Here is a 19,405-nt window from a genome sequence, read left to right as displayed (position 1 = left end):
GCATTTTGTTCAACGTCCGCTGACAAATCATTTTAGCCAATGTTTTATTTGAGAGTCTGTAAAATAATGTTCTCTGTAAGTTAGGTCATGAAGACTTTGATTACATTATAGACCTTACATTCAGCAGGCTTCAAAATGTCATGCTTTGTCTCTTATTGCACAAGCGCTAGATGCATTAAGCATTAAACATTTGACAGACATTTCTTTCAACATACACTGCATTCAAGGTATATTTGATCAACTCATGCATTTCCTGGGAATCAAAACATGCTTAAATACTTTTAAATACCTCAAATGAAGCATTGGTCTTTAATGAAACTGCAGGAACATGACTAGAATAATTTTACTGTGAATTTGTGAACTGCTTACAGTGTGAACATTTGAAATGGGGTCAGATGAGGATACTGTTGGCATTCATTTCCAGCAAGAGTTTAACTCCCTGTCCTTACAGATGTACACGTGTTCATGCATACCTTTTTAGCCAATCCTATACAATAATAGGAAGGTTTTTTTGTGACGGATATGATTTAATGCTATAATAAATATTATGTAAATGTATTACTCATTATTATTATTATCAGTGAATCATCTGAGGAGCTCGATCAAAGAACAATGCAAATGTTCCTAATTTAATTTAGGGACATATAAGCTTCCCAAGGGAAAAAGGTGTTGCTTCTCTTGTGATTTAACTTTTTCTATTGATGTATTTCCCCCACTGACCACACCCTGATGATACAAAATGCACATGAGTCACAAAAGCTTTAACTCCACCCCATAATGGATGTCTCACTCTCTCTCTCTCTCTGACCACTGTATTAGACCCCATTCAAATATAGGAAAAATGTGAGAGTGCATGAGTCTACAGCTATTAAACAATTATGATTTCACAAGTTATAACAAGACAGAAAATATTTCCAGTAGAGGCAGAACAGCCATGGGGTTGAATAAAAAACATGAATGAGCTGAACCACATATGTAATCATCTTCATTTGCAATTAGATGTTTTTCTTTGTAATTGTGCTCCTTACCTTTTTTTTTTCCCCAATGATTCTTTGAATCCATGATATTTACCTAATGTTTTTGTGCGCAAAATGCTGTTTGTTATATAAACTATATAATTACCTGGATTCATGAGTTTGATTCATTGATTTCAACATCCTTCTTTTTGACTTTATGGGTTCAGTCAAACTGTTAACAATTTCACCTCTGATTCATCTCTGTTTTTTTCTTCTGTTTCTTCATATAATCTCAGATGGACTCAATGATGGTGAGATCAGATCTCCGTGTGGCGCATCGGCGGTTGTCAGAATTCTTGTGCATACAAAAATTTGACTGGATTATTATAATTAATGGCAAAATTAATGTCTGGAAATGTAAACTGATATTTCCTACTGAGACGCTACATCAAAATATATAAATAATTGGCTTAAAACCATTTCTTTGGGGCGAAAATACTAGTGTGCCTAAGACTTTTGCACAGTACTGTATATAAACCTATTTTATGTGTTATTTTGTGAAATAAAAATAATAAATGAAATATGAGGTGCTGGATTATAACAATTTTTTTTATACTAAAAGAAAGAGACTAGAAATGTAATAATTGCATATTTCTTCCATTTATGTAGCTTATTATTAACTTTTATAAAACAGTTCTTTTAGACTACATTTCCCATGATTCTTGATAATAACAATGACGTATAGACGGCCCGGAAATGACAACGAAGTAAATGGAACTTGCACCAATTTCAAAACATCTGCCTACTGATCACTTTACAGATGAAAAATCAGATTTACACAGTGTTGCTTCCGACTGAATTTTTACACCAGCAAAACGGATATATTATTTTGTCATTGTAGAGTTATGTAGCCGTTTTCTCCTTTTCATAGCGATTTCACATGGTGTGAATCATGGAGACAACCCCGATAAAACCAGCTAATGAAACTACACCGAATACAGCCCAGTCTTCTTCAAGTAGGTCCAGCGCAACCACGGTAAGTTACAGCTTATTGGCTTTTTGAGTTGATGTCTAATATTTGGTTTCAGACGAAGCTAACAATAGCAAAGAATGTTAGCTTGCACACCATTGTTATTTTTCACTCACAAAAACACTGTGTACTGTACTGCGTCAAGACGTACTTGTCTTTGTGATTATTGTTGATACTTTGTTGACATTTGTTTTGTTTTTTGCTTCAGTCCATGAGTGCCTCACTGAGGGAGAAGTTAAAAAGATCACGACACTCATTCAGATCCCCCCTCAGTGTGGTTAAACGCCTTAAAATTGAAGATGACAATCAACCACAGACTTCACAACCTGGAGACCCAAAGCACAGCGTGACTGAGGAAAGAGAGACTGATACTGATGTCAATCAGAATGATATGAGGGAGCAAAGAGACTGTTCACACGATCACACAGCTGAGACTGCACCAAACGACTCGATTCAGCAATGCGAAGAGCTAAGAAAAGCAGTGAAGGAGAGATCAGAAACCTTGAGAAGATTAAAGATGGTCCAGATGTATAGAAACAAGGTAAACATCTAAATGAAGTATTGTCATTAACTTATAAGCAAAGGATGGTGTTGTTGAAGTTTTTCTCTTTGCTCTGTCTTTCCTCATAGAATGATCTGATCCGGCTGCAGGTGCTCATAGACAAATGGAGATCCTGTGCTCAGTCTGTGCTGTATGAATTACAGCGTGAATTACCCACAGAGGGAAAACAAACTAGTCTGTCTCAGCTTATAGACAACTTTGGGTTAGATGACAAGTTACTGCACTTTGATAGGACAGAGGAAGAATTCACAGACACCTGAAAGTCATTATATTAATTTTTATTCACGCTGTTAAACCGGTTGTAACATGCCATTTCAGACCAGGTTATTCATTAAAACATTTGGATTGAGAAAATATTCAGATTATATGTGGAATTTATAAGACATTGCAGTGTGAATTTTGATAGGTTTATTAAACTGTATTGTAATTTATTAAACATTTTTTTGTCTATTGTCTATTGAAATTTTTATTTTTCAACCAAAAGCTGAAATAATTCATCTGTTATGTATCCTGAATCAGTTGTAGTGTAGTTGAGAAAGAGATGGGAAGTTCTTCATACGCAGTTTCTCAACCTCTGCTCTCAGTAGGAGTATCTCTTCAGATTGTGCTCCGACTATGTTCAGCAGCTTCTTTCTCAAGATGATATCTTGGTAGTTCTTCTCTGCCTCTGTCTTTTTATCATCGCCCATTGCTGGTTAACATAGAACAAAAGTTATTGGGCCTAATTCATTGACCATGAACAGAATGTACAAATCATGCATTTTAAAAAATGAATTAAATTCAATAGGTAAATTTACACTACTGTTCAAATGTTTGTGGTCAGTAATTGTAAAAACAGTATTATTGAGAATATATATTACACTTTAAAATAACTTTTCTATTTTAATATATCTGATCACAAATACAGTAAAAACAGTATTACTGAGAATATATATTACACTTTAAAATAACTTCTATTTTAATATATCTAAAATGTAATTTATTCCTTTGATGACAAAGCTGAATTTTCAGCATCATTACTCCAGTCTTTAGTGTCACATGATCCTTCCGAAATCATCCAAAACGCTGATTTGGTGCCCAAGAAACATTTCGTATTATTTACATTTCTCAGGATTTTTTGGTGAATAGAAAGTTCAAAAGAACAACATTAATTTTAAATATAAATCTTTTGTAAAATTATAATTGTCTTTACTTTTGATACAGTTTAATGTGTTTTTCGTTTGGCTCGAGGTCATGGTGCAAGGACCCAAGGTTGATTTTACTCCGAACCATCCCTTTAAATAAAAGTATTAATTTCTTCTTAAAAAAATAAATAAATGATTGACCCCAAACTTTTGAATAGTACCAAGTAATTATTTTTGCTAAAAACAAATTGTTACTTTCTTTAATGTAGCAAGATATAAAGTAATTTACCAACAGCCTCGACAATATTTCTTCTCTCTGCAACAGTTATCTCCATGTCAGCCATTCTTAAGTCGAGGGCTGCGTTCTTCTCTTGCATGTGTGAATGTTGTCTGTTCAGGTGCTTTATCTGTTTCTTGCAAGTCTCAATTTTCTTTTGATGAGTCTAGGCCAAGAGTGAAAAAAAAAAAAAAACGTTTCTATCTGCCATATATCATTCAGACTGAATTTACAACTGGGGAATGCCTGCGCTGAGAAATAAGCATCTGGCTAAGTTACTCAATATGATTATTATCTTTGAAAGGCGTTTGAAAAGTAATGAGCGAGTTTACCGTTTCCTGTAAATCTATGGTCCTCTCCAGAGTTGTGAGATGCTTTGACACCATGTTGTCATTACTTGTTTCAGTCAGGTACTGACATGAGAAAAATACAAAGAAACAAATAATTGTAATATTATATCATTAAAGTTTCACAGACAAAGGTAGTCCTGAGCCATAGTGTCCTCTTGTCTTAGATCTGTTAAATCATATTCCTCTTCAATTTTTGCTAGATTTTTTTTCAATCGAGATTACTTCAAATGAAAGACTAAATCCATACGTCTTGAATCTCCTGAGTGATGCGCAGGGTCTGTATGTCTCTGGCTTTGTTGCTAAGATCTTCCAGCTCCATTCTCATTCTCCTGTGATCCCACTCCTGCTGTATGATTCCTTTGCGGAAGTCTTTACACTCCACCATGCTGGCAATCTTCTGATCTCCTAAAGCCTGATTGATAAATCAGTTTACAAGTTATTAATGAATGAATGAATGAAGAAATGAGTGAATAGTTGCATAAACTGACAAAGAAGTTATCTGTGAATTTATCAGACAATGTTTTTATTTTGATGAGTAGTTGTCTTTACCCTGATGGTGCTGTTCAGGTCCTCAATTACTTCGCGATGGATCAGCAGAGCATCGGTGTTGTCAGCAATGAAGTCTCCAGCCTCCACTTCCACCTGGCCTTGCTGTAGAAGGATCTGCACCATGCTGTCCATGCGAAACAACCTTTTCTCTTCACAAAGGCTAAGACAATATTAGGTATGAAATTATTTGCTCACCGATTCTCAATAACATCTTAGTTCCTGTGATATCCTTAATTTATATAATGAACTGTTCTTCTCACCCATTATGTTCATCAGTGAGATTTTTGATTTCAAATTGAGCATTCTCATCCTCATCTGTTCTCCTCTGAAGAAAAGCCTGCATCTCCGCCAGGGTCAATGCCTTTAGTTTGACCTACAGGAGTCAACGTAAAACCCTTCTCAGACGGTTTTTGATTATGAATTATGAGGAACTCAGCTTAAGATTTGGGGGACTTTTAGCTTATTTGCGTCATGTCTACCCATTCTCACCTTTTGTTCACTTTCCACTTTGGCCCGTCTGGCCAGGCAAAACCTTTCCCAAACGACTGGATCTAATCCTTCCGGCATGTTCTCTGGAGCATCCAACTCTTCCATGGCCTTCATCATCAGAGAGAGTCCATCAGATGGTGTTGTTCCTAACAGCGCCCCCTCTTTAAACAGGTTGTTTTCAGTCTGAGTTTTTATCTTCTGAACCCTGTCAAACAACGCTTTTTTACTCTTTTCAAAGGTAATTAATACTGGACAAACACTTGTCTTATGCATATGCATGATTGAAGTAGCAACTTCTCTGAAATAATACCTGGGTCTGCGTTTGTAAAGCTTATAGAGCTGGTCAATTATATGTCCAGGGATGTCACAAAACTCTTTGCGAAATCCTTTGTCGAGAAGCTTTTAAAAAAGGAGAAGAACATTTCTTGGTGAGAACATTATGGACATGCATATGCATGATATTTTCGTAATCTTACTTTGTCCTCAGCGACTGTGTTATCATACACCTCTCTAAACTCATCAACGGTCTCCCTGTGTTTTTTCAGTTCTTCCCCAATTTCATTCTGTTAGGAAAGAGAGGTGACTCATACATTAGAAAATGTACAAAACAGTCTCACAGGACTGGATTACAGTGCCACACAAGTTTGTTCTTGCCTGAAATTTTTGTCTCATCATCTGGAACATTATAATTGTCTAATAAAAAATAATAACTGACAATTTCTGACATGGTTATAGAGTTACTGTAAACAGACAACAGCACGGCTGAAAAAATGATAAAAGACAGAATATCTACATACAAACGAAGATCACCTTTACAATTCGTGCCTTCTCAAGTTTAAGGCTCAGCTGTTTCTCTCTGCAGAGGATCTCTTCTTCGGTTTGAATGGAGTGAACCAGATTTGCAATCTTGAGCTCCTCCTGAAGGATAAAAAATCATAATCTATAGTAGTAGATGAGCAGTTACTGTTACATGACTACATTGTTAGCAGGTCATGTTATTTGTACACAGTACGCCCCTGAAAAGGTGACATGCAAAAATGTAATGATGTATTGTATCATCTTACTTGGTATATGACCATCTCTGATTTCACCTTCCTTTCAAACAGCTTTGAGAGTCTTTCGTCAAACATCTGGGTAGCCTCTTTAATAGATGTCAGCAGTTTCTTCATTTCTGTCTCCAGTGTCTAGGAAAACAGTGACTTTGTTTTAAAGAGATTTGAAATGTAAGGGAGTGATTGGTTATAGGAATAGTTCATCCAAAAATGCAGATTTGACACCAACGATGCCAAATGACCATTGGTTTTTGCATATACTGTGATGGATTTTGAAGCAGCAACTTGAATATACTTGACTGCAAATAAGATTTTGTGATGTCTATTCCTCACAAAAAAGTTATTGTATGGCCTCAGATGATCTGAAATATAGTATAAGCATTGTATGGATACATTTTATGATACTTTTATGGTGCTTTAAAAAATAATTTTCAAAGCTTGACAGTACAAACCTACAGAATTTGGGTGAACGATCCCTTTAAGTGTAATGTGATCAAAGTCATACTTTTCTGTATTTCTCCTGCTCCTCTTTGAGCTCCTTTGCTTTTTTCTCAAACTCTTTGAAGCTCTTTCTCTCTTCTTCTGTCCACTGTACTTCAGGTTTAGACATGAACTCAGGCTGAGGTACATCCTATGAAATAAGCATATCTTAAATGTTATTTTCCCCTACCTTTGTGTACTTATTGATAAATATATTTATACATTCCAATAAGATTATATCTGCCATCTCACCATCTTCAGCACATCCTCTTTTTTAAGCTCCAGAACTCCACCCATCATTACATTGAGCGCTTGATCTCTCATTTTGTCTGACTGCAATGGAAATGCAGAAAAGTTTTTATCATCTAATAATATACTGGAATATCCAAGTAATACATTACAATATCTGTAAATATAAGACCATTTTCATATTGCAGCTTAATGTTTTATACTATTTAAAAGTTTTGGGTCGGAGAAGTCTCTTATGCTCACCAGACCTGCATTTATTTGATCAAAAATACAGTAAAAACAGGAATATTGTGAAATAATACAATTAAATCACTGTTTTATATTTTAATATATTTTAAAATAAAATGTATTTCTGTGACTCTAGTCTTCAGTGTCACATGATCCTTCAGAAATCATTCTAATATGCTGATTTGCTGCTCAAGAAACATTTCTTATAATCATCAGTGTTGCTGCTTAATATTTTTGTGGAAACCACAATACATATTTTTAGGATTTTTTGATCACTAGAAAGTTCAAAAGATAATTTTTTTTGTCACTTTTGATCAATTTAACACATCCTTACTGAATAAATGTGTTAATTTATTCCTTTCAAAAATAAATCGTACTGAACGGTAGTGTATAAATTTATAAAATCAAGAATTTTTTTAATGAATAGATTAAAAACTGATGACTGAGGAATGTTGGTCCACTCCTCTAATAATCAAACCCTAGATTATTAAACTGATATGACTAAAATGAAATTGAACGGTTGTGTTAAACGAGTTATAAGGTGAAAATAAATAGTTTAACTGTTAAAAGCACACCTGTTGTGAGGTACAGTAATGTTATACCTTGGCTGCAAGCATTTGCCGTTTGTCTTCTTCTCTTAGATTTTCTTCTTTTTCTTTCTGCTCGGGGGTGAGGTATTTCTCAACCTTGATCTAGAAACACATGCATGAATTTGCCTGTCAGGCTCACTGTCCACAATAATAAATCAGTGTTTGCCATGTTTACATTATTTAAACGATATAAAGTATATTTATATACTTGCTGTGCTGTATATCAGACTTTCTTCTAGAAAATCTTCTATACAGACTGCCTGAGTTACCTCTAAGTCGGTCACAGTAAGAGCTCTCTCAGGACACTCATTATCGGTGAGATTAGGCTCCCACAGGGTCTCACTTAGGTCCAGCTCAGTCATAATTTCAGAAATACGCTTCTTCTTCTCTCTGACACGGTTGATTTCCTGCTCCTTCTGCTTGTAAACTGCCTCAAATTCTTTGTTGAATGTGCTCTTCACTTTGTAGATAACATCCTTCATAAAACAACCATGAAATATAGCAAATTAATTGGAGTTCAGACCCAAATGAACCCTTTTTTTTTTACTCTTTAGACATTTTCTGTACTTAATGCCGGATTCAAACACACAAATAAAACAAAATTTGTCCTGACTCTAGTTGTTTATGAAGACAACAAGAAAAGTCATCACCTTTAGCAAGGTGATTTGGTTGATTTTCTGCTCTCTGACACGTAATTTAAACTGGTTGTAGAGATAAGGGTTGACACCTCCATAAAGAGCACTCAGGCTGCCAGTCAGAGCAGGACTGTCCTCTGCTGCCATCTCCTCCCCTTTCTCTTCAGATATTGTGTCTAAAATTGCCTCTTGAAGCTATGAAGAATATTCATATTATTTGTGTCAGGTTTTATGAATCTAACATCTGTAGAAACAAACACTGTGTATCCAGCGTCAAGGTACATTATGTTCAGTATCATGTGAGGCTTTGGTTGCTATGGAGGAATCCATTCCAACAGCTGACTCATTATTGTTTGAGTAATACACTGTACATTTACTTGTGAATCTTCCTGTTCGATCTGCCTCGTGGTCTCAACCCTATGAAGCTCTTCAAGTTCCTTTTCAGTGCGTTCCTTCATGGGGTAGTTCTTCACCTCATTTTCAGAATGAAAGGCCTGGGGACAATGAAGAACACACAAAGACACTGACAGTTGGCAGCTGTATAGTATTTCTAGTAGTTACAGGTAAGCCAGGTTAAATTGATGGATGTGTATATTGTTACAAAGGTTTTTCCCCCACATAAAATCTACCAGATACCTTAATGGCTTTCCCTTTGACTTGCATGGAATCCCAGAATTCTCTCTTCAGGACCTCCCTCTGATAGCACTTAGCCAGATTTTCCATCTCAATCTCCTTCCTCACCTTAAACCACAAAAAAAAGTTGAGATGTATTGTATATATTAGTTTTTACATAAATATCTGATGATGTATCAACAGTCTAATCATAAGATATTATTGTTGAACTATAGGGGAAAGAAATTCTATATAAACTGAAAAGCTTGTTTGTACAAAAGTGACGTGACGTGTAGCCAAGTATGGTGTCCTGTACTAAGAATATGTGCTTAGCATTTCACCCATCCAATTACACACACAGCAGTGAGTATTGAACACACACACACACACCATGAACACACACCCGGAGCAGTGGACAGACATTTTTGCTGCGGCGCCCAGGGAGCGATTGGGGTTTAGGTGCCTTGCTCAAGGGCACCTCAGTTGTGGGTAATGAGAGAGGAAGAGAGTGCTGTTCATTCACTCCCAGCACCTACATTTCCTGCTGGTACTGAGACTCGAACCCGCGACCTCCGGATTACAAGTCCGGCTCTCTAACAAACTATTAGGCCACAACTGCTTCCAAAAAGATGTCTATATAAGTAATCTGCTCTTAATCATCTGTAAACAGTCATGTTTACCCTGGTAACCTCCTGCTTTCCCTCCAGCTGCAGCCTCTGTTGCTCCTCCACATCCAGGTTAAATTCCTGTTGCTCCAGTTTCTCCATGTCTGCCAGACTCTCATTCTCCTCCATCATAGCTTTGATCTGGAGTGAGCCAGAAACAATTAGGATGAACCTTTCAACTTCAAATGTGTGTATGGAAACAATCAAGTTAAATAATATATTTTTTAATATATAAATTAATAATAGAAGTGGAGGTTTCTTTCTCTTACTCTGTCACGAAGAACCTTAATGTTTCTTCTTAGGTTCTTCTTCGTCTCTGCATACTGCTGGATCTCTTCTTGGAGAACCTGGTGAGATACCACTAGAGTCATAATCTTAGTATTAATGGATTATCTTTCAGTTATTCTATTTCTTAAGCATCTGCCTTGATGTTTGTGGAAACCAGTATAATAAATATCCACTGCCATTCAAAAGTTTGGGGGCAGTAAGATTTTTTTTTTTTATAAAGTCTTTAGGCTGTATTTATTTGATCAAAAATATAGTATAAATATAGTATAAATACCATTACAATTTAAAATTGCTGTTTTCTCTTTTAATTTAAAAATGTAATTTATTCCTGTGATGGCAAAGCTGAATTTTTAGCAGTCATTACTCCAGTCTTGTGTCACATGATGAAATAATTATAATATGCTGATTTGCTGCTCAAAAATAAATAAATAAATAAATATCTAATTATTATCAATGTAGAAAACAGATGTGCTGCTTAATATTTTTGTAGAAACCATGATACTTTTTAAATGATTTTTGAGTAATATAAAAGTATTAATTTCTTTCAAATGTATTAATCTTACTGACCTCAAACTTTTGAATGACAGTGTAGGTTATGGTTTTTGCTCAATTTGTTGGGCTTTGATCAATTTATTCACTGTGGTGATGATAATAATAATAATAGTAGTAGTATGAATATAAATAATATAGTAACTATTACTGACCCAAAACTTCTAAGTGTATATTTTTATATTAATAAAAAAAACATAAGGTTATAACACCTTTGCCAGTACCACATCAGTGGTTAACATTCATCCATGTTAATTATTTCCATAAATATATTTTGTAATCAAATTAATTTTTTCTCCAGAAGGCCTGTGATCAGCCATTTTAAACTCATAAAAAATAAACACAAAAGTTGTTGCAACCTGAAAAGAATTAGCTGCTGGCAACAAATGATTCTATATTATACAATTAAGAACAATAAACACACTTTTTGAATTAAATGAGACACAACACCACATAAATAAATTCAGAGACAAGCACTAACCGCATCAAATTTCCCATCAAGCCATGTAGAACTAGTTGGGGATGCAAAATAGTTTTCCTCTTGTTCAGCTTCATGACTCATCTTTTCATTAAAATTGACCTGCAGGGAGAATTTTTTGAACGTTTATATTGTGTATCTCAAGGAACATCTCCCCAGTTAAACTGCTAAACCAGGTACAATATTGTGCCTATTATTTAAACATTAGAAAGTGCTGTGTTTCTATACCTCTTCTGTATGAAATGAGGCACATCTGGTAAAGGATTGTGTCTGTGAATCCCAGTCAGTCATTTTGGTGAGGACAGTGTTCTCTGAGGATACTACTGACTCAAAAGAATCAGCAATTGATTGACCATACTGGGTAGCTGCAACTGCTTTGCCAGCCCCAGAAAGCTTTAGCCTGTTAAATTTGAAAGCATTGTAAAAACAAAAATGCTTCAGGTCCAGCTTCAAGGGCATTTTAAAATGACCAGAGAGAGAAAATATTGCTATAGATCAAAGTTCTATAGTAATATTGTCTGTTTGATGTTTTTTTGAGACCCCGAGCTCACCTTAGCCTGCTGCAGACAAGCGAGCCGTCCCTCAGGCCAATGGTGATGAGGGTCTGACTGTCTGAGGTGAAACAAACAGATCCGACTCCACCCTGCCAACATGAGTGGCACTGCAGCTGCACACACCTGTCCTGAATGTCAAAGGCATACTCTTACATACTCTTCAGATATTTTCTGAGAAACATGTTGCTCCAAGCCCAGTGCTCATAAACATGGATGAACTTGTAGAGAGTGGTTTTAACAGACAATACCATTGTTGAAATCTCAAAGATGCGCAGCAGTCCATCCCTGCCAACTGTTGCCAGCCAGGCTTGATGTGGAGAGAGCTGTAGAAATGCAGGGCTCAGAAAATGGCCCGATGCCTCCTTCTCTGGTATAAGTTGAACTGCTTCCTGCACATTAGAGGGCTTTTCACCACTCTGTATAACACATGAGAAGCAGTTAGGAGCACTGCCAAAAAAACAAATAAAACTGTCATCAAGCTGTGAGTGTTGTCTGTTCTTATTTCACCTCAGGGATACTGAATCTTTGCAAGACTTTTCTCTGTTGGCAGTAACCAAATATCTTGTTTGTGGCCAGGACACAAGAACAAAGTGCGTGAGGGAGCTCGTACAAACAGCTGTGAAGGACATCTTTACGCAGACGGCCGTGGACATCCACAAAACTTGTTGAGTCTGGAAGAGGCACAACATTATAATAAGGAGAGCTGGAGTGATGTACTTTGAATGTCTATTTTTTGTTCTCCTAATTTTTCAGCAAAGCCAGGCTTCTATGCCAGCCTCAATTATGGCATGTTTTTTCCTGTATGGCATGTACCTGTAAGCTCTTGCACAAACAACGTCAGTAGCAGAAGTACATTTCCCTCATTGATTTCTCTCCCTGTCGTGCTGCATAGCACCAGCACTTTAACCTGTCCGCTTTCCTTTTGGTACTGAGTGGAAAGGCTTACAATGGCACCTGGAGCCTCTGAAAAAAAAAAAAAAAAAAAAAAAGTTAAAACAACTTGTTAAAAATTACTTAAACCTTTAGGCAAAAAAGTTAATACACTGCCATTCAAGGTTGGGGTCAAGTAGGTTTTATTTTTATTTATTTCATGTTTTTGAAAGAAGTCTGTTATGCTTACCAATGATGCATTTAATTGAACAAATATACAGCAATATTATGAAATATTATTAAAAGAACTGCTTTATTTTAATATATCTCAGAAAGTAATTTATTTCTGTGATGGACCATTATCCTTCAGAAATCATTGTAATATGCTGATTTGGTGCACAAGAAACATTTTTATTACAATCAATAAATTTTTTCTGCATTCTTTGATGAATAGAAAGTTCAAAAGAACAGCATTTATTAGAAATAGAACGCTTTTATTATAATTATAAATGTATTTACTGTTTTTTTTCCAATCAATTTATTGCTCGCTGAATAAAATTATTAATTTCTTACTGACCGAAACTTGAATGACAGAGTACGTTGTCCTAAAAATTACCAATCCATCCAATAACTTCAAATCCTTTTGATGGCCTTGCATTCAGCACAAACATGCGTGAGTCTGATGCTCCTGTGATTAAGAAGTTGCCACCTTGATCAAACCTGTTGAACAAATATATATTATACAGTATGCTCAACATTCAGTTCACATCCCATACAGCAACATGGTGTCGGCCCATATCCGGCACACATCTGGTACACGTAGATTCCACACGTACCAGATGTTGCTGTCTGGGTTTCCTCCAATTCTAAAGAAATTTGAGAGCAAAAAAACCTGGAGCTAAGAAACTCACACTAAATGGTCTACAGGGACATGGTAGAAATGAACTCTGTGAACTAATCTGGGCTTCTGTTTTGTAGTCATCTCCACAAACAGGACATCTCCAGTGGCTGTCCCTACAACAACATACTGCGCTACGAGGCAGCATGCCATACTGGTCACCTGAAGTAAAGTCATACCAAATAGTTATACACAGATTTGAGTATTTATGATTTGGGAAAAATAAGTACTGTGTGATTCATATAGAACCTGTAATTATAGCACTAACATGTGTTTGCAGAGAGATAGAGCCCATGCATTGTCCATCATCCAGAGCCCACAGCTGTACGTCTCCTGCTTCTCTGACTGACTGCAACAATGGAGATGCAGATGCTATTTTCAATAATATTGTATTTCTACTTTTTGTAATCTAATATATATTACATTGTAATAATACTATTCTAATAGTATAAATGTATTATTTAAAATAATTAAAAGGATAGTTCACCCAAAAGTTAAAATTATGTCATCATTTACTCACCCTCAAGTTGTTCCAAACCTGTATGTATTTCTTTCTTCTGCAACTTGAGGGTTAGTAAATGATGACAGAATTTTTATTTTTGAATGAACTATCCCTTTAACCTACTGACACTGCAAAGGTCTTTTACCAAACAAATGCTTCTATCAGTGTAGATTGGAGCAACAGCCACAAAATCTCCACAGAGGACATCTAGGACTTTGACAATTTTATCCTTCAGAAGTGGTTTGAATCTGTAAACACAGCCCTGTGAAGCAAAACCACATTTTTTCTCATCAATGTCTTTAAATAATTAGTTTTTTTATGATTTGCATAGCATTCTGGCATAAATATAAGGCTATGATGAGTTTTTGATAAAATATATTGTATGTTATAATAAAACTGTTTTTACAATAACATTTCTGTGGCATGAATCATAAAAATACATTGGTTTTAGAGTAAATTATAATAACACTTACTGTGTTACAAGTTAGCAGCAGCGTCTCACCGTCAGGGGAAAAGCATATAGCTGAGGCTGCCTCATCCAAAGCCCAAGTCTGCACTACCTCTAATTTGTTTCCTTTCATTTGTATTTTTCGTAAAATGCCTTCCTGTAATGGTTTTGTAAATGCTCTTGAATCAGGTTGAAATTATGTCTCACTTGGGCTATTATCAGGGTGAAGATAAATAACATTTCTTACAATTCCTGCAGAGAAGAGATTACAGTCCTGCAGTGCTAAGCTCTGGAAACTGCCCTCCTGTAGGGACGTTTCACTGTCATCTGTGATGTAAAATTACAATAAAATGCAATTAAAATAACAAAAATATCAATAGTGAAATCAATAATGTTCTAATTTGATATGTATCAAGTATAAGTTTACCTGTGCTGGTTACTTTAGTTTGGGGTTTATACAGGACAGAGACAAGCAAAGTGTCAGGATTCACACAAAGCAGGAAACCTTCCTTGCAACCAACATACAGGTCAGAAGAAGTTGACCAGCAGATGGCACTTGGACACAGTTTTGTTTTTATTAGTTTCAAAGGCTGTTGGGACAAAGACAAATATTTTGCTGTCACTTTCACAAAAATCAAGTGTAGTCTGAACGTTTTGATTTTGATGATCTTTCCCATAGAAAAATTGAAAAATTACTGAATCGAAAAATGGAAAACATATAAAACATTTTTTGTTGATTTTTTTGTTTTAGATTAATTCAGCACTAATACAAAACCTATGTTCAGGAGAACTGCTGGTTTACGAGAACACGCTTCTAACTAAAGACACAACCCATACCACAAAGTTGTCAGCTTTGTCTCCACTCAGTCCAGCGACAGCTGAAGTGGGCATCTGAGGACTGAAGTGGGTCAGCTTCCCACTGGGCATATGAGACGGGTTTGCTTCACACTCAATAGCTGAACCATCAGTGGCGGGGAGATTGACAGCACTTGCCAAGCAAACATACAGAAGATATAATGAGTACAATAAACAATTTCTCTGCATTGATCACATCGGCATATGAAATACATGTGCAAATAACAGTGACATCTGCTGGAGACACACTCTACCTAGGATTCATCAAATGATAGTTGTCACATCTTTCAACATTCCAGATGGTAAGGGCTTTAGATTTTACAGCACAAATTTGACACCAGTTCATGGGGTTGAAAACCAGTGCTGTGATGTCCTCTCCCAAAATTGGATGGCTACAAAGTGGAATCATACTCTCCCAGTTCCTAAAAAGATATTAATTAATAATATTAAAACTGTAATGCAAAATATAAATAACTTCTGTAGCAAATCTCAGACTAATGTAAATAAAATTATTGTATTTGTATTATATATATATATATATATATATATATATATATATATATATATATATATATATATATATATATATATATATATATATATGAAGTTTTCAGATGCAAAAGCATCTAAGTCTGTCTAACGTTATTCTTTAATTTTAACATTTTTATCAGGCTTAGGTTTCTACCTAAGCACCGACATTTCTGATTGGGCTGATTGGGATTTAGTGAGTTTGAAGTGAAAGTATTTGATGAACGATACTATGTGCGGAGAGCATTCACTCAATATTATTATCTCATTTTTGACATACAGTGAGGAAAATAAGTATTTGAACACCCTGCTATTTTGCAAGTTCTCCCACTTAGAAATCATGGAGGGGTCTGAAATTGTCATCGTAGGTGCATGTCCACTGTGAGAGACATAATCTAAAAAAAAAAATCCAGAAATCACAATGTATGATCTTTTAACTATTTATTTGTATGATACAGTTGCAAATAAGTATTTGAACACCTGAGAAAATCAATGTTAATATTTGGTACAGTAGCCTTTGTTTGCAATTACAGAGGTCAAACGTTTCCTGTAGTTTTTCACCAGGTTTGCACACACTGCAGGAGGGTTGGCCCACTCCTCCACACAGATCTTCTCTAGATCAGTCAGGTTTCTGGGCTGTTGCTGAGAAACACGGAGTTTGAGCTCCCTCCAAAGATTCTCTATTGGGTTTAGGTCTGGAGACTGGCTAGGCCATGCCAGAACCTTGATATGCTTCTTACAGAGCCACTCCTTGGTTATCCTGGCTGTGTGCTTCGGGTCATTGTCATGTTGGAAGACCCAGCCTCGACCCATCTTCAATGCTCTAACTGAGGGAAGGAGGTTGTTCCCCAAAATCTCGCAATACATGGCCCCGGTCATCCTCTCCTTAATACAGTGCAGTCGCCCTGTCCCATGTGCAGAAAAACACCCCCAAAGCATGATGCTACCACCCCCATGCTTCACAGTAGGGATGGTGTTCTTGGGATGGTACTCATCATTCTTCTTCCTCCAAACACGTTTAGTGGAATTATGACCAAAAAGTTCTATTTTGGTCTCATCTGACCACATGACTTTCTCCCATGACTCCTCTGGATCATCCAAATGGTCATTGGCAAACTTAAGACGGGCCTTGACATGTGCTGTTTTAAGCAGGGGAACCTTCCGTGCCATGCATGATTTCAAACCATGACGTCTTAGTGTATTACCAACAGTAACCTTGGAAACGGTGGTCCCAGCTCTTTTCAGGTCATTGACCAGCTCCTCCCGTGTAGTTCTGGGCTGATTTCTCACCTTTCTTAGGATCATTGAGACCCCACGAGGTGAGATCTTGCATGGAGCCCCAGTCCGAGGGAGATTGACAGTCATGTTTAGCTTCTTCCATTTTCTAATGATTGCTCCAACAGTGGACCTTTTTTCACCAAGCTGCTTGGCAATTTCCCCGTAGCCCTTTCCAGCCTTGTGGAGGTGTACAATTTTGTCTCTAGTGTCTTTGGACAGCTCTTTGGTCTTGGCCATGTTAGTAGTTGGATTCTTACTGATTGTATGGGGTGGACAGGTGTCTATATGCAGCTAACGACCTCAAACAGGTGCATCTAATTTAGGATAATAAATGGAGTGGAGGTGGACATTTTAAAGGCAGACTAACAGGTCTTTGAGGGTCAGAATTCTAGCTGATAGACAGGTGTTCAAATACTTATTTGCAGCTGTATCATACAAATAAATAGTTAAAAAATCATACATTGTGATTTCTGGATTTTTTTTTTTAGATTATGTCTCTCACAGTGGACATGCACCTACGATGACAATTTCAGACCCCTCCATTATTTCTAAGTGGGAGAACTTGCAAAATAGCAGGGTGTTCAAATACTTATTTTCCTCACTGTAGGTGGCTTTTAGAGGCTTTTGCATCGGATGTCTTCATATATATATATATATATATATATATATATATATATATATATATATATATATATATATATATACACACATGAATTTTACCATAACGTGATGGTGTGATCAGGTATGGAGGAAGAACTGACTAAATAAGGGCCAGTATCACACAGTGCCAAAGCTGTATAGCCCAGTTTAGTTGTACCTAAAAAAACAAAAGGGAAAAAGTTTTAAATAGTTTTACATGTTTACAAAATTGTGTGTGTCCTAATGCAACTCAAAAATAGCTGACCTTTCAGTTCACACATTAGCTCAAGCTCTGGATAGCTGTAGACAAAGATGGAAGGATTCAGTCTGAGGTCAGAGAAAGCAAGACACCTGCGATGTCCACTTGCTGTAAAGGCCCCAATACCATAAGCAGGACTCTGCAGAGTCTTCCTCGTTTTAGTTTCCACATTGAGGAAAACAATGAAATTTCCGCAGGTGTAGCATGCTGTTTTCTTGTCGACAAATTGAAATGTACCATTGGTGAATCCTTGCACCCACCTTATACATGGCAATAAACAAAAAACAGCATTATTTACATATCTTTTGTATATATTCTCATCATTGCAATGAATACTACAATATTTGTACATATTTTATTAGCTTTCTTATTGTTTTATATTTTATTTTTTGTGTTTATTTATTTATTTATTTATTTCAGATTGTAAGAGTAGTACGTTGATTTTAGTGTAGTTTAGTATACTTTATATCATAACAAAGTATTTCCAGTGTGTGCTGTGTATATTCGAGCATGTTTTCTGCTCAATGCTAGCGTTAACTGTTACTGTTAGCTAACTAGGATAACGTTACTGATGCAAAAATTTGTTATCCAGTCAGGATAACTTTACAAGTTAAAATTCATTATCTGCAACAGAAACAATGTTCAGGACTTTCCAAGTTTTCTCAAATAAATAATTCGTAACTCACCGAACTTCCAAGTTTCCCAGTACATCCATTTTCAATCCGTAAGCAGCTCACCCTCTGAGTGTGTGCGTCTGTGTCCATAGCAACCCATAGCACACGGACTTCAATAACAACACACATTTTATTGTTTTATTTTATACATTTAATTTTAAGATTATAATGCATATATGAAACATAATATAATATTATGCGTAGTTTGTATGGTCTTGTAACACCACTTGCTTGAACGTTAACAAAAGATGACTTTTGACTTCAAAGTGTAACGTTAAGTTAGCCCTTTTGCTTTTCACCATTAACAGCTCCTGATTACTAGCTAAAAATATATATAACACTTCTAATTATGTATAATGATTTTTAATAATGGTGTAATAGTGTCAATATTTAGCGATTAGATTAGAACGTAAATATCGTGTAAATGGCGTTAAAATCGAGACAAATTGAATGTAATAAGAATTTTTTGTTTGTTTGTTTCTAAGTTTTCAGACACGTGCACGCGGTTTTATCCCAGAATTAAAGGGATAGTTCACCCAAAAATGAAAATGTTCTCATCACTTACTCACTCTCATGCTGTTCCAAACCTGTATGAGTTTCTTACTTCTGTTGATCACAAAATAATATATTTTAAAGAATGTTGGTAATCAAACAGTTGACAGAAGCCATTGACTTCCATAGTATTTTGGGCATAGTTTGGGGTCCATCACTGTCTGGTTACCAACATTCTTCAAAAT

At 36.0% G+C, this 19,405-nt stretch overlaps 2 protein-coding genes across 2 annotated transcripts; one reads left to right on the top strand and one right to left on the bottom strand.

Moving 5' to 3' along the window:
• Positions 1-1,252: 1,252 nt before the first annotated feature.
• On the top strand, positions 1,253-3,000 carry sfr1 (SWI5-dependent homologous recombination repair protein 1). The gene is made up of 3 exons (XM_084092303.1): positions 1,253-1,992; positions 2,195-2,527; positions 2,617-3,000. Exons 1-3 carry the CDS (start codon positions 1,909-1,911, stop codon positions 2,806-2,808), a joined length of 609 nt encoding a protein of 202 aa, XP_083948429.1. The 5' UTR covers positions 1,253-1,908; the 3' UTR covers positions 2,809-3,000.
• cfap43 (cilia and flagella associated protein 43) lies at positions 2,997-19,357 on the bottom strand. Its single transcript, XM_084092298.1, has 39 exons — positions 19,234-19,357; positions 18,681-18,778; positions 18,001-18,254; positions 17,817-17,913; positions 15,545-15,712; positions 15,273-15,423; positions 14,863-15,025; positions 14,683-14,762; positions 14,461-14,592; positions 14,133-14,249; positions 13,754-13,834; positions 13,499-13,647; positions 13,204-13,307; positions 12,531-12,680; positions 12,225-12,388; positions 11,966-12,133; positions 11,715-11,845; positions 11,392-11,563; positions 11,167-11,265; positions 10,118-10,195; positions 9,864-9,989; positions 9,208-9,312; positions 8,949-9,065; positions 8,587-8,766; positions 8,206-8,412; positions 7,949-8,038; positions 7,122-7,202; positions 6,895-7,020; positions 6,402-6,521; positions 6,148-6,255; positions 5,814-5,900; positions 5,648-5,736; positions 5,338-5,542; positions 5,109-5,221; positions 4,849-5,008; positions 4,547-4,711; positions 4,282-4,362; positions 3,962-4,115; positions 2,997-3,239 (listed from the first exon to the last, which is right to left on the bottom strand). Exons 2-39 carry the CDS (start codon positions 18,707-18,709, stop codon positions 3,064-3,066), a joined length of 4,977 nt encoding a protein of 1,658 aa, XP_083948424.1. The 5' UTR covers positions 18,710-18,778; positions 19,234-19,357; the 3' UTR covers positions 2,997-3,063.
• Between the last annotated feature and the right edge of the window lie 48 nt (positions 19,358-19,405).

Source organism: Abramis brama (genome assembly GCF_963993115.1).
Source record: "Abramis brama genome assembly, chromosome: 19".
Classification (NCBI taxonomy): domain Eukaryota; kingdom Metazoa; phylum Chordata; class Actinopteri; order Cypriniformes; family Leuciscidae; genus Abramis; species Abramis brama.
This window is presented reverse-complemented; position numbering and strand designations above follow the sequence as displayed.